The 14,711-nt window shown below is 37.4% G+C and overlaps 1 protein-coding gene across 5 annotated transcripts in view; it reads right to left on the bottom strand.

Annotated features, from left to right (window-relative positions):
- ECHDC1 (ethylmalonyl-CoA decarboxylase 1) overlaps positions 1-14,711 on the bottom strand; it is a 54,610-nt gene that overhangs the window by 39,087 nt on the left and 812 nt on the right. For 2 of the 5 annotated variants that reach the window (XM_045058010.1, XM_011282615.3), the window contains exons 2-5: positions 14,194-14,434; positions 6,626-6,847; positions 2,854-2,996; positions 137-189 (exon numbers count right to left, since the gene is read on the bottom strand). In XM_045058010.1, the coding sequence (XP_044913945.1) occupies positions 137-189; positions 2,854-2,996; positions 6,626-6,847; positions 14,194-14,209 (434 nt within the window). In that variant the 5' untranslated portion in view covers positions 14,210-14,434. Of the gene's footprint in view, positions 1-136; positions 190-2,853; positions 2,997-6,625; positions 6,848-13,761; positions 14,148-14,193; positions 14,435-14,711 lie in introns of those variants that run through there. The other 3 variants (XM_011282617.4, XM_011282616.3, XM_019831177.2) reach the window with 2 other exon arrangements.

Genomic DNA, 14,711 nt, shown 5'->3' on the forward strand with positions numbered 1-14,711 from the left:
TGGCACAAATAAATAGTTCATCATTAAAATAAATATAATTTAAAAATCAAGTATTTTTTAACTGGTGCAAAACAGAACAAATAAGAGCTATTTTTGTTTTTTTTTTTTTTAGAAATCATAAAGAAAGATACGTTACCTCATAAATCTTGTTAAGGTGTTCTGCATGAACATACATAAGGTCATTCCATCCTTTAAATAAGAATAAGCATAAACACATTATAATGTAAATGTATTATATATGAAATACTTAGCAACAAAGCCAAAAATATACCCAACTTTTTTTTTATGAGGTTTTCATTTAAAATTCTTTGATGCTGTTAGAAATGCAAATGATGTAGTATTTGATTTTGTTGACTTTCTAGGGCTCCTTGAGCTCTGCATGAGATATTAGCAAAGACTTGGACATGAGAGTCATATTACATACCCCAGAAGAGTGTGAAGTTCTACTCAAGGTAATTTGGGGGAAAGAAGTATAAGATACACCACCTGTTATCCCAAATTCTGATCTCCTAAGAATATATAAAAAACAAATTTCTGGGGCGCCTGGGTGGCTCAGTCGGTTGAGCGTCCAACTTCAGCTCAGGTCACGATCTCGCGTCAGGCTCTGGGCTGATGGCTCAGAGCCTGGAGCCTGCTTCCGATTCTGTGTCTCCCTCTCTCTCTGCCCCTCCCCCATTCATGTTCCGTCTCTCTCTGTCTCAAAAATAAATAAACATTAAAAAAAATTTAAAAAATTCTTAAAAGTACAGTTGACCCTTGAACAACACAGGTTTGAATGGCATGGGTCCACTTATATGTGGATTTTTTATAGTCCAGTACTGTAAATATGTATTCTCTTATGATTTTATTTTTTTTACCCTAGAGAGAGACAGCATGCCCAAGCAGGGTGAGGTGGAAGGGGCAAAGGGAGAGAGAGACAGAATCTCAAGCACAATCCACATTCAATTCAAGCAGGCTCCACACTCAGCACGGAGCCCAACACAGGGCTCAATCTCACAACCCTAGGATCGTGACCTGAGTCAAAAGCTAAAGTCGGATGCTCAACCAATTGAGCCACCACCCAGGTGCCCCATTATGATTTTCCTAATAACGCTTTTTTTCTGTAACTTACTTTATTGTAAGAATACAGTATATAATAACTATAACATAGAAAACATGTTAATCTACTGTTTGTTATTGGTAAAGCTTCCCATTCAACAATAAGCTATTAGAAGTTAAGTTATTGGAGTCAAGTTATATGCAGATTATCAACTGCACAGAGGTTGATGGCCCTAACCTCTCAAAAGACTCCCCTCAAAAGTTTCTAATAATCTTCTATTTGTGAAATGGCTTTTTCCTTATCCTTATGTTCCTGTCTCCATTAACACATGGTAGCTTGCTTTGACCAAATTCTGTATTTTGAAATCCTTTTAGTTTCTAGCAATATTTCCCACTCCTGATTCTCTTCCTATTTCTTTGATTTTTCCTTTTCAGTTTTCTTTTCTCATTCAGCTAATCCAGTAAATGCATGTATTCCCCAAAATCAAATCCATGATTCTCTTTCTCTTCTTTATCTAACTTCCTTGAAAATTTCATTTATCCCCAATGCTTCAGCTAAAATAAGATTTAGAAAGATTGAGTGATTTTTCTAATCACTTACCCAGAAAGTGTTGAAACCAGCATTCAAATCCAAGTCTTATAAAAATTACCAAAAGAGAGCTCTTTCCTCACATTTTTATGCAAATACAGATCATATACTACACAGAGCAGTATGAGTTGTAGAACAACATTAAAACATCATTACAGGGACGCCTGGGTGGCTCGGTGGGTTAAGCGTCCGACTTCAGCTCAGGTCGATCTCTTGGTCCGTGAGTTCAAGCCCCGCATCAGGCTCCGGGCTAATGGCTCAGAGCCTGGAGCCTGCTTCCAGTTCTGTGTCTCCCTCTCTCTCTGCCCTTCCCCCGTTCATGCTCTGTCTCTCTCTGCCTCAAAAATAAATTAAACGTTAAAATAAAAAATAAATAAATAAATAAATAAATAAATAAATAAATAAAAAACATCATTACCTATATACAGCCCAAACCTATAATTAAATGGCAATGATTAAATTTTTCCTTTTCCTTCCTCCCCCCCACACCTTTTTTTTTTTTTTTTTTAACCTAGGAGATATGGGTGGAAGTTCCTAGGTTCCTTGAAAGATAATGGAAGATGATTAGGATTCCTTTTTTTTTTTTTTTTAATTTTTTTTTTTCAACGTTTATTTATCTTTGGGACAGAGAGAGACAGAGCATGAACGGGGGAGGGGCAGAGAGAGAGGGAGACACAGAATCGGAAACAGGCTCCAGGCTCTGAGCCATCAGCCCAGAGCCCGACGCGGGGCTCGAACTCAACAGACCACCAGATCGTGACCTAGCTGAAGTCGGACGCTTAACCGACTGCGCCACCCAGGCGCCCCTAGGATTCCTTTTCTATCAGCGCAGTTCAAAAGCAAATGTTTTAATCATTACCATTTGTTGAAGCCTACTACATGCCAAAGCATTGCTGGGTACTTTATATATGTACCTCATATAAAATTCCTCATCATGAGATGCTAAGGGTCTTCCACTTAAAAGAATTCAAATTCCTGCTGGTTTTAATGGGCTTTAGTGATTGCTAATCTTCTTGCCCTTCCTTTTCTTCCCCTCCATTACTTTACAATATTGCAACCTAATCTATAAGAAGAAAACTAAAACCTCTGACCCTTGGAAGCCTCTTAATATTATCCTGATTATTATGATGATAGCTATCATAATAACCAATGTAAAACATCAATGTCTCAGTGATAAATATCTGACACGCATGTGGAATCTAGTGCACAATTCATAGAATACTTGCCTCTGGAGTCCCTAGTGCTTTCACAGCATTCAAATCAGATCCTGAGGAGAAAGTATTTTTTGCCCCACGGACAATGAGACCTTTCCCCTCTGTCCAATTTTCCAATTCAATCACTTTTTCCAGAAGTTGTAGAAACATAACTCCTGCCACAGAGAAGAAGACAAATCAAAGTACATAAGATACCAAAAAAACAGAAATAATTTAAAGCCATCAGGCATCAAACATGACTCTTAGATCCTACATTTGATAGATATTTACTAAATATCTATCAAATGCCTATTGTGTTGGTACCATGGGGTATACACAAAAGAGGTATACATGACAGCCCCTGCTTTCAAAGTTTACAATGTTAGTAATCTTTCTCTGTCTGAATTAAGAAATCACACAAATACATAGCTAGGTAGAAAATGAGAATATATCATACATGTCCTAGGAATAAGAAAATTAAATAAATAAGGGTATGGTGGTAAGAAAAAATTATTCCTTAGGTAAAAATCAAATACAGTCCTGGGGCGACTGGGTGGTTCAGTCGGTTGAGCCTCCGACTTCGGCTCAGGTCACGATCTCACGGTCTGTGAGTTCAAGCCCCGCGTTGGGCTCTGTGCTGACAGCTCGGAGCCTGGAGCCTGCTTCAGATTCTGTGTCTCCCTCTCTCTCTGGCCCTCCCCCATTCATGCTCTGTCTCTCTGTCTCAAAAATAAATAAACATTAAAAAAAAAAATTTTTTTTTTAAATCAAATATAGTCCTGACTTCACAATAGTACACGTTGTCTTAGGCAACAAGCTCAACAAGCATTATTAAAATCAACAAGCTCATAACAAGAGTTATGCCTGTATTCCTAACTCAAATATAGTTCTGCCCAGAAGACTGAGATCTTACAATCTATTGGGTATATGGTATACAAAACAAAGTATAATATTCCTACTCTACTCACATGAGAACTATTATAATAGATGTTAGTTCAGGAAAGGGATAGTACATAGCATCTTGTTCCACACCTGACAGACTATGCTCTGAGTAGCCCAAGGCATACTCTGAAAGTACTTCATAGGCTGCCAATAAGATGCCTACCAACCATCAATGCTATGATTTATAGATTACATTTTTACCTTGATATCATTCCGAAATTCTACTGGAGTTTCTTTATAATGAACAAATTTTAAATGGGAATAGGAAGGACTATAATTCTTTTTTTTTTTTTTTCCAACGTTTTTTATTTATTTTTTGGGACAGAGAGAGACAGAGCATGAACGGGGGAGGGGCAGAGAGAGAGGGAGACACAGAATCGGAAGCAGGCTCCAGGCTCTGAGGCATCAGCCCAGAGCCTGACACGGGGCTCGAACTCATGGACGGCGAGATCGTGACCTGGCTGAAGTCGGACGCTTAACCGACTGCGCCACCCAGGCGCCCCAGGACTATAATTCTTATCTGTGGTGGTCTTCCAAGTTCATAAAGTTCATAATGCTGTCAACATGATTAAGTTTACTCTTTGTAAGAAAATATTTTAGAAGCCAATATAAAGATCATAACAGAAGGTTAAAACTGGCAAAGACTCTCTGTATCACAAGGTTCCAAAACTTACTATACAGGCCCCATTACACTATGTATACTATTCTGGAACATAAACCCCAGGATATCAAGAACTATTATTTTCTTTGCCATTTTCTGAAGTAACCAGTAAGGAAGTAGTTCCACAATAAATGTTAATGTTATTGATTCACAAGTAGATTCCACATGTATAGAAAGTTAGAATCCTTTCCAACTGCTAAATTATGACCTAACTAAAATAGTAGCCCTTCCCAAGGATGTTCTAGGTGTTTTATAAATATAGTTCTTGCTCTCAAAATTTATACAGTCCAGTAGCATTTAACAAAAAAAATAAAAATAAAAATAAATAATTTAAAAAACACAGTCGTTTAGCACAAGAATAAATCTATATAGATAAATATGGACCTTCAATCATCCCTAATATTTAAGCTTCTAAAAAAATGGCCTTAAGTATGAGACATCTATACCAGTAGTTAATCTTGAACTCATCTTTTTCTACTCTGGTAAACTAAGCATTAAGTGTTAGAAGAAACCTTAAAGAGTAGCTGGTTGGGTAATTTTCAAACCAGAGCCTTGAGGTTTGAAAATTGTGTGGTGTGGGACTCACTCAACTTCTCCCAGACCAAGTCAACCAAACACCATTACCCAAGTCAAAGCATCTCTGCTTGCATTCATTTTAAACATCAGCCATCAAATTAGTATTTGTTTCCATTTGAATAAAAATCTTTACTAATATAAATTATTTGTACCTATTCAGTAGTAAATTAGACTATTAATCTAGTCTAATTTTCTAGAGCAGTCTTTTCTAATTTTATTTTTCCTAGGTTAATATTAAAATTGGCTTTTATTCTCTGAACCAATTGAGGGTATGGAGTTGCATGGTCCAATAAAGTAGCCACCATCCATATCTAGCTACTGAGCACCTGAAATGTGGCTAGTCTAAACTGAGATGTGCGTTTATGTGTAAAGTACACACCACATTCAAAAAGTTGGTATAAAAAAAGGGAAAACAACATATAAATAATTTCTCATATGAGTCACATGTTGAACTATTAATATACTGGGATAATAAAGTACTTTATTAAAACTAATTTCACCTGTTTCCTTTTACTTTTTAAAAATATGGCTACCGTGGGGCGCCTGGGTGGCTCAGTCGGTTAAGCGTCCGACTTCGGCTCAGGTCATGATCTCACGTTCCGTGAGTTCAAGCCCCGCATCGGGCTCTGTGCTGACAGCTCAGAGCCCGGAGCCTGTTTCAGATTCTGTGTCTCCCTCTCTCTGACCCTCCCCCGTTCATGCTCTGTCTCTGTCTCAAAAATAAATAAACATTAAAAAAAATTAAAAAATTAATAAAAATATGGCTACTAGAAAATTTAAATTTACATATGTGGTTCACATCTGTGTATACTTCTACTGGATAGCACTAAGAGAGAGAGAGACATCTCTGAATTATGATAAGAGAAAAGAAAAGTTATCTTGCGTTTTAAAGACCCACCATGACTAACTTACAAAGTTTACAGTCTACTAAATTAGGTCTCAAGGTATGAAAATTTATAGAGGTATTTTTAAGCTCAGTATTTCAAATACTACAGAATATAATTTACCCTCCATGACGGGCATAACAGGCAAATTGCCGAAGTCACCTTGACTGGGCAGTCAGCAAGGTTATTTATTAGCTCTGTACAACATCATTAACAACCAACAAGGTACACAAGGTACATCACTGACAGACAAATTGCCAAAATCATCTTGAAGCAGGGAGAAATGCTAGAGAGTCAGCAGTGTTACTCACTCAGCTCTTGTGTAACATCACAATAGCATAGTTCAAATTTGAGCTTTGGCACAAAATTACAAATTACCACATGTCCTGGACTTTCAGGTCCCTTAAACAGGAAATTCTTACATGCCCAAGAATGCTGCTTGGCAAACAGAAGGTATTTACCAGTATCTAAGAGTCAGGAAATGCTGCAATACATTGGCAAGTGCAAGATTAATTTCCAAGTTTCCTTTTTATCAACATCGGTATTCATGGATTTTTTAAAAAGATTAAAATATTCACAATTAATAAAAAATGTTCCTGGTTCAAGTGATGGTTTGGGTTTTCAGTGTGAGTGTATGTGTTCCAAGAGTACCACAACATTCAAGAATTGTCACTAGAGATAAAAATATGTGATAGCAGCTTAGATTTAGTGTCATTCTTTAGCAAAAGAAAGATCTCTATACCTGAGAAGGCATTCATTTTACTTGGATTGTTCAGGGTAAGAATGCCAATACCACTATCTTCCTTCTGAAGGTCAACGGATCCACCAGGAAACTGCTCAAGTTTTTTTTTTACTTCTTCTTCATGGAAGCCATGGGATGTATTATAAAGTGACAATCCCGTTTGATGTAGTAATTTTGTCCTCACAGATAAAGATGATGTCTTCAAAAGACTTCTTGCCATTTCTGGAAAACAGAAAGAAGTACGCAGTGGTCCAGATGAACACTTTTCCAATATTGTATGTTAATAGGTTTTAGTGATAGACCTTTCTGTTTCATTGGGAGTACTTTCCCACTCGTAAAAGCACTCTGAGGAGATGGTCGGTATGGAAATCCTTCTGTTTTGCCTCCTCAAACCAAATAATTCACAAAGTATATCATTTCAGTATATCACTGAGAGATGATGATATAGTTACAGTGCACTGACTGGGATCCAATACACTAGGAAGATTTAGAAAAATGTTGCTGTTCTGTGTTTAGCACCATCTCCTGCTTCCTGGTAAGTCCTTCTCATGATAGTAGTTCTTCCTCCAACTCTTTGACTTTTGCAAAATCTAAGAATAAACTGTCCAATGTCTCCTTGGAAACAGTCTCTATGCAGAAATGCTACAAGGGCAATCCCATTCTCTAACAGAAGTTTCATTCTTAGCATTATCCTTACCTTATGCAAAGCTTTCATAGGAAAAACTGAGGAAAATGGGGAAAGAAATAGGAATATGTGCATGGTTTCTTTGTTCCTCAGCATTCTGTCACTCTTCTCACTTTATATATACATCCTGGGCAATCTCACCTTAGCCCATAGGTTTTTTTGCCCTACGTAAGCATTTTTGTTGACCTAAAACATACATTCAGAACAGTAAACAAGTCATAGGATACAGCTCAAATCATAAATTTCATAAAGTAAAAACACTTAAGTCAATAATACCCAGACCAAGAAACAGAACATGAAACTCAGGTCTGTTGTGTCCTCTCTCAGTCACAACTCCAAACAAAGATAACAACTATCCTGACTTCTAATACCCTAGATTCGTTTTTCTATTTTTGAATTTTATATATATTCAATAGTATATATTATTTTGTGCCTTTTCAACTATGTTTGTGACATCCATTATTATGTGTATTTACAGTCTAAACAGTCCATTACTCTTTGTATTTTATATGAATACACCTCAATCTATCTATTCTAATGTATGCATTCTGTTGGCTCTATCTAAAAATGGAATTATTTGGTTGGGCTGCAGCTGACTTATACTGATTGCTAAACACTGCAATAAAATTATTGGGCAAATAGCCTGGGTGGCTCAGTCAGTTAAGCTTCCAACTTCGGCTCAGGTCATGATCTTGATCAGGTCATGATCTCACAGCTTGTAGGTAAGAGCCTCGCATCGGGCTCTGGGCTGACAGCTCAGAGCCTGGAGACTTCTTCCAATTCTGTGTCTCCCTCTCTCTCTCTGTCCCTCTCCCCTTCACGCTCTGTCTCCTTCTCTCAAAAGTAAATAAACATTAAAAAAAAATTTTTTAAAGAAAAGAACACCGCAATCCAGGTATAAGTCTAGAGGCCAGTGGTACTTGTAGAAAAAACAAATTCCGGGTCACCTGTGTGGCTCAGTCGGTTAAGTGTCCAACCTTGGCTTAAGTCATGATCTTGTGGCTCATGAGTTCAAGACTGGCATCAGGCTGAGTGCTGACAGCTCAGAGCCTGGAGCCTGCTTCTGATTCTGTGTGTCCCTCTTTCTCTGCCCCTCCCCCACTCATGCTCTCCCTCTGCCTCAGAAATAAACATTAAAAAAAAAAAAAAAAAAAGCCAAAATAACTTCCTAAAGCATGTGAAGGAAAATGATCAGAAAAAGAAGGAAGCCAAAGGGAAAGATACTTGGGTTCAACTCAAGGGCTAGCCTGCTCCACCCAGAGAAGCACATTTGGTGAGAACCAATGAAAAGGAGCCTGAGCTGCTGGAACCTATTCTCTGTGAATTTAGGGCTTGGTAAGTATAAAAGAAAAGAAAGAAAAAAAAAAAATCTCAAGAATGCAAAAGAAAAAAAGTTGTGAGGCATTCTTTGCTTTTCTAAAGACAAGTTTTGACAAGATTAGCAATTAAGATATTTTAAACCAAGATAGTATTCTTTTCCAGATTTAAAGTAGATAAAAAATAAAAAAGGGTTAGGGGCACATAAAGCATGTAACTCTGAATCTCAGGGTCATGAGTTCAAGCCCCACAATGAGCATGGAGCCTACTCTAAAAAAAAAAGAAAAGGAAAAAAAAAAAGGCCGGAGTGGGGGCAGGGGTGGGCAGTAGTTGAATAGTTTCTTTGCAATGAGGGCCATTATGGAAACCACACTCATGTGAAGGTTTTAATGGCCAAGAAGTTCATAGATTGGTGGGGGTGGGGAGGGTACCTGGCTGGCTTAGTCAGAACAGCATGCAACTCTTGACCTCCAAGTTTCAGGGTCATGAGTTCAAGCCCTATTGTTGGGTGTAGAGATTACTTAAATAAAAACCTAAGGGACACCTGGGTAGCTTAGTCAGTTGAGCATCCAATTCTTGATTTCGGCTCAGGTCATGGTCTCAGTCCATGGGATTGAGCCCCACATCAGGCACTACACAGACAGCATGGGGCCTGCTTGAGGTTCTCACTCTCTCCCTCTTTCTCTGCCCCTCCCCTGAACATGCACAGAACTCTCTTTCTCTCTCAACATAAATAAATAAACTTAAAAAAAAAAAAAAAAACTTAAAAATTAAAATGAAACAAAAAGAAATTCATAGACTGGAATCCTAATGTATAAACACATACATATGATAAAAGCATTTGGTAAAGTATAATTAGTAATGATTAAATGGGTATTTACTGAGTTACTAATGATCTCCCCTTTGCTAACTGTTTCAAAGAGAAAAAAAAGTAACTTCACCCTCAAAAATTTTTTAGTTTTGTCAAGGAAACAAAATACGCACATAAAAAGCAAAATTAATTCAACTAATTGAAAACAGAACAAAGTCCCTCTTTTCATTAAGCTCTATTAGAGATTTACATCAAACTTAAAATATAGTCTTAACTTCATAAAAGCGTTTTTCTTCTTCACCAGTAAACTTTTAGTATGAAATATAAGGATTTTCTATAGGCAAAAATGGATCAAAAAATATTAAATATAAATAAAATATTATGATATTTTACTTCACTTCATTCTAAGTTTTAAAATTCTAAGCAGAAGCACAACAGAAATCAGGCAATATCCCAATTTTGCTGGGGAGTAACCAAAAGAAAATATAAACCAGCTTTTCTTTGCAGTGTCTTATGGCCAAAATATTGGCAGAGGGAGCCACCTTTAAAATACTCTCATTCTGGGGCGCCTGGGTGGCGCAGTCGGTTAAGCGTCCGACTTCAGCCAGGTCACGATCTCACAGTCCGTGAGTTCGAGCCCCGCGTCCGGCTCTGGGCTGAGGGCTCGGAGCCTGGAGCCTGCTTCCGATTCTGTGTCTCCCTCTCTCTCTGCCCCTCCCCCATTCATGCTCTGTCTCTCTCTGTCCCAAAAATAAAATAAAAAAAAAAAAAATACTCTCATTTTACATATTTTCAGAGTATCATTTCTTCAGAAGATTATGTTACTACTAAACTGTTAGCATAAAAATTGTATAGTTCCACTTCTCTCCGCAAAACAAATCTAGAAAAAAACAAAACAGGGCCCACATTTCCTTTTCACAATTAAAGTTTACCTTTTGTCAAATTTTGAAAACAACACAAAAGTTCTCAAAGTTCTCTACTTTTGTTTCAAATACATATACATTTTTAATGAATTGTCAATTTATAAAAACCTTTAAAACTTCAGACATTATTTCATGTAACTCCATAGATAGAAACACAAGCCTTTTGAATGGACAAGAACATATTTTATATATAGGCTATCTGATTAAATCAAATATTTATGAGATGGTTATGAAATTGTGCAATTTTGTTCATGTTATTTCCATAAAAGATTATTTTTGTTTCATGATTTGAAATTCAAGTTGTATTATAGTTGGTAAGAGTAAAAATAAATGAAAACATTAAAAAATGAAGAAAGTTATTGCCTGAGTCACCTAACACATACTAAAAAAGTTAGGTCTCAGAACATGGGTTTTTTTTTTTTTTTCTTTTTGTTTTTTTTTTTTTTTATTAACGTTTTTATTTATTTTTGGGACAGGGAGAGACAGAGCATGAACGGGGGAGGGACAGAGAGAGAGGGAGACACAGAATCGGAAACAGGCTCCAGGCTCTGAGCCATCAGCCCAGAGCCCGCCGCGGGGCTCGAACTCACGGACCGCGAGATCGTGACCTGGCTGAAGTCGGACACTTAATCGACTGCGCCACCCAGGCGCCCGGGTTTTTTTTTTTCTTAACCTAAGTAATGGGTACGTAGGTATCCATCTTCTGTTGTTGTTCTTTAAACTCTTTTTATGTATTTTTCACTATATGCATGTATGCTACATTTCTCAATAAACTTTTTTAACTGAAGGATATCATTCCAAACTTTGGGGCTGTCTCTGGTTTTACCAGTAATTTCTCCCAATCTTCTAAACTGCCAATTTCGAAACTAGTTTCTTAAATACTCTAGTTCTTTACATAGAAGATACTACACAAAGAACACAAGTATTGCATCAGCAACCACATAGGTGTGTCTGGTCTCTGGCCGGTTTGGCAATTAATAAAGTATCCTTATTAAAGATAGTGATATTTCTTAAAAATCAATGTATAACCAGAAACTACATAATAAAGAGTTAGAAATGCAGCTCCTGCCTCCAGTAAATAAAAAAATTCTTATGGGCAGGACTGCATATTATTCATAGCCTTTAGCACACAGAGGCTTACATTTAATATTTGTGGAACTAAATGACCCCTAATGTGGTTATTACTGTGTAGGGATGACAATACCTAACCATCATTTTCTAAACTAAATATAAGATCTCTGTCTGCAAAATAGAAAAAGTTTATTTCACTGGTTTTCTAGGAAATGCCAAGTCCAGGATATGTAGTTACAAATGCGCAAAGGTATGATTTTCTTTTCATGTTTACAAAATGGGTTTGCATACAACACAATTTCTATTGTTTCATTAATAAAAATATTAACTTTTTAATAAGTGAAGTTAAGTAATAAATAGTAAGACATTACCTATCAATAATATGCGCAGTTGGTAATACATATCTTACAAGGAGCTCGTTAGCAACAGCCTTCATTCTTTAACTATGTAACAAGATTTCTCTCACAAGAGGAATCTTAAGACAGGCTTGGCCTGTTACATTCTCTTTCTCAGGATGAGAGGCAATTTACCCAGTGATACTGAAGTGAATACTTAGTAACTATTTGTGGCAAACTTAAATGGGGAACCTGAGATTTGACCTATTTTGCCTCACCTTCCCTTCTTCACCTTCCAAAGGAGGGTATTGGTTTTCAGTGTGCTATATAGCTCTGTGTACCAGGCAACAAAGTGAAACTATCTGCCCTGGGGCTGCTATTTTGGATTTGCTTAGTTCTTTCTATTCTCCCTTCTTTTGCACACACACGCACCCTGCGCCCTCTCGCGCGCGCACGCGCGCTCTCTCTCTCTCTCTCTCTCTCAGAGGTTGATGTGATAAAAGGAACCTGGGATTTTGCCTTTATCTTGTCCCATTTGAAGAAGATCAAATACAGTAGGGCTCAGGGTTCCTTGGGCCTGCCTCCAGTCTAGGGAAAATAAGCTCATAAGATCACTTGTCAGGTCAGTTCACAAAACTGAAAGGCCTACATAAGACAGTCAGAGTCAAATACAATATATCCAGTTTGCTCTATGCATGCTTTGCTCCTGGGGATGTCAGATACAGAACAGAAACCCAATGGCAAATTCAACTGAGGCAAAGGTCCTGATCTTTTCCATATTTACCATGACTTCAGCATTTTAAAAAGTGCCCCCCCAAAACTTGATAAGGACTTCAATGGCTATTTTCAAAAACTAAATTTGCCTGTATTTTCCACAATATTCTGTTTAGGGAAAAGAACAAAGAGTTAAACTAGAAAATAAGGAATAAGGCTTACAAAATCATTAGCATTTTTAATTATTCTTGTGGGATAATAAAATCAATAAACAATATATCTTCTCTCTTGTAAGGAGCCTGTTCTATTCTCATCTATTACCTCTCCAATATCTAACAACACAAAGGCAATTGACATAGATGCCATGAGATCTATTATCTCCTTACTTTAAATCATTACAAAATTAAACATACATATGACTAACATTTTTTCTCTCCTTCCCCATTCCTATCCTTCTTCCACTACTAACTCTCCCTTCTTTTCTCTCCTCTCTTCACATTTCCTTGTCTGTGCCACAGAAGAGTACCACAAAAACTCGAGGGCACTGCTTAAGCCTACTAGGTTTGCTGACCTCAAGTTTAGAAATCATATTCTAGAAAGTTGGTAATAGCCTATTATGTATACGTCATCCCAATTCTAAATTCTAAGACCAAATTAGACAAGAGTTCAATGCTAAGGAGATGATAAAGTATCAGCCACTATGAAAATACTATAGTGTCTGAAAGTAGATGTGTACGAACAAGGGTTGAGATTCAGGTTCTGTGTAAGGATGTAGTTAAACAGTCAGCATTTTGGATCTGTTCCAGAATCGTAAGGCAATGGAAAAGTTCTGAGGAATTTACGATTTTATAAACTGTATTCATGACAAAACGTATGTTTAAAACTTGTTGTAAAGGATATTTTGCTGTCCTGCCAGAGTTAGACCAGTGGAATGAGCTCATAACCAAGCCACTGGAAAAGGGAAAGAGAAGAAAGGTCCTGACATCCAAGATCAAATGTGTTACTCTCTCCAATTGTTTTTTTAAAGTTCTGCAAAGGATCAAATAGTTTCCCTCCCTGCACAGGAAATAAGCTAGCTTTTCTCTTAAAAGCCATATGTAACCCGTTTTACCATCTGCTGGATTTAATACAGAAAATTAACACAAATGCATACTTAATAAGAAAACAATTAGCCCGAGGGAGGTGGTAAACAACAAAAAAAAGTCAGAAAGATTCTATTTAAGACTGTCCAAACATGACTTGATTTTCAAGTTTTGGTTTCTCTTGAGACTGTAACCTACCTTTCGAGCTTTATCACATGCCACCATACACACACCTCTTCATACAGCCAAAATGAACTTTTAGTTTCTCAAATCCTTCAGGTTTTTCTCTTTGTTCCTCACGTCTATATATGTGACCCCTCACCTGTTACACTTTTCTCTTCCGCAGAGTAACTCCTAGTCATCTCCTTTAATACTTAGGCTACATAAAATACTCTTATTGTTTGCTTGCACAGCATTTATATTCTTTTTCCCCCCACGTAATTACTCGTTTAACCGACGTTGCCACAGGATTTTGGAAAGCAAGGCCTTTGCAACGCTTAGAATGGTGTTTGACAAATAATGTAAGACAATAATAATTTGGCAAGCAAGTGTTAAGAATCCATAATGCCTTAGGAGGCTTCAGAATCTGTCCACAAAAGAACTATCCACTTTCTTATTCCCGTCACTCACCCTGTTTCAACTCCATTCTTGCAAGCCGGTTTCTCTTCCTGAAATGCAACTATTAACTACTTCTCTTTCAGATCCCGCAAGGGGAGATCAATAAAGGATCTTGATATGCTCCTCCCTCTCCGAGTAGACTTCACGATTACATCTTCCCCCGAAGCTTATTTCCTCCAATAGAGTGCAAAGTTTCACAAAAGGGGTCCTCTGTTATGCTTGCCCAGGCCATTTATCTCTATATCTCTAGCACCTAGAGCCAACAGTTGGTAAACAGGAGGTTCTCAGAGTTGGAAAAGAAAGGGAGTTGGGGAGGTTGATACACTTTTTTTCTCAAGGTCCCATAAGCCCTTTAAATACGTAATTTAAGTAACCAGTGGTTTTAATCCCCTACATTTGTGACCCTGGTGTGTGGTGTAGCATTAAAAGGATTCTCGAGGCTCAAAAGTATTTTAGAATTAAAGAGCCCTTACCAAAAATGATTTGGACATTTTTCTGTTGTTACTGAAAAGTCGGCTGGATGAAACAAA

The sequence above is a fragment of the Felis catus genome, chromosome B2 (assembly GCF_018350175.1).
Source record: "Felis catus isolate Fca126 chromosome B2, F.catus_Fca126_mat1.0, whole genome shotgun sequence".
NCBI lineage: Eukaryota > Metazoa > Chordata > Mammalia > Carnivora > Felidae > Felis > Felis catus.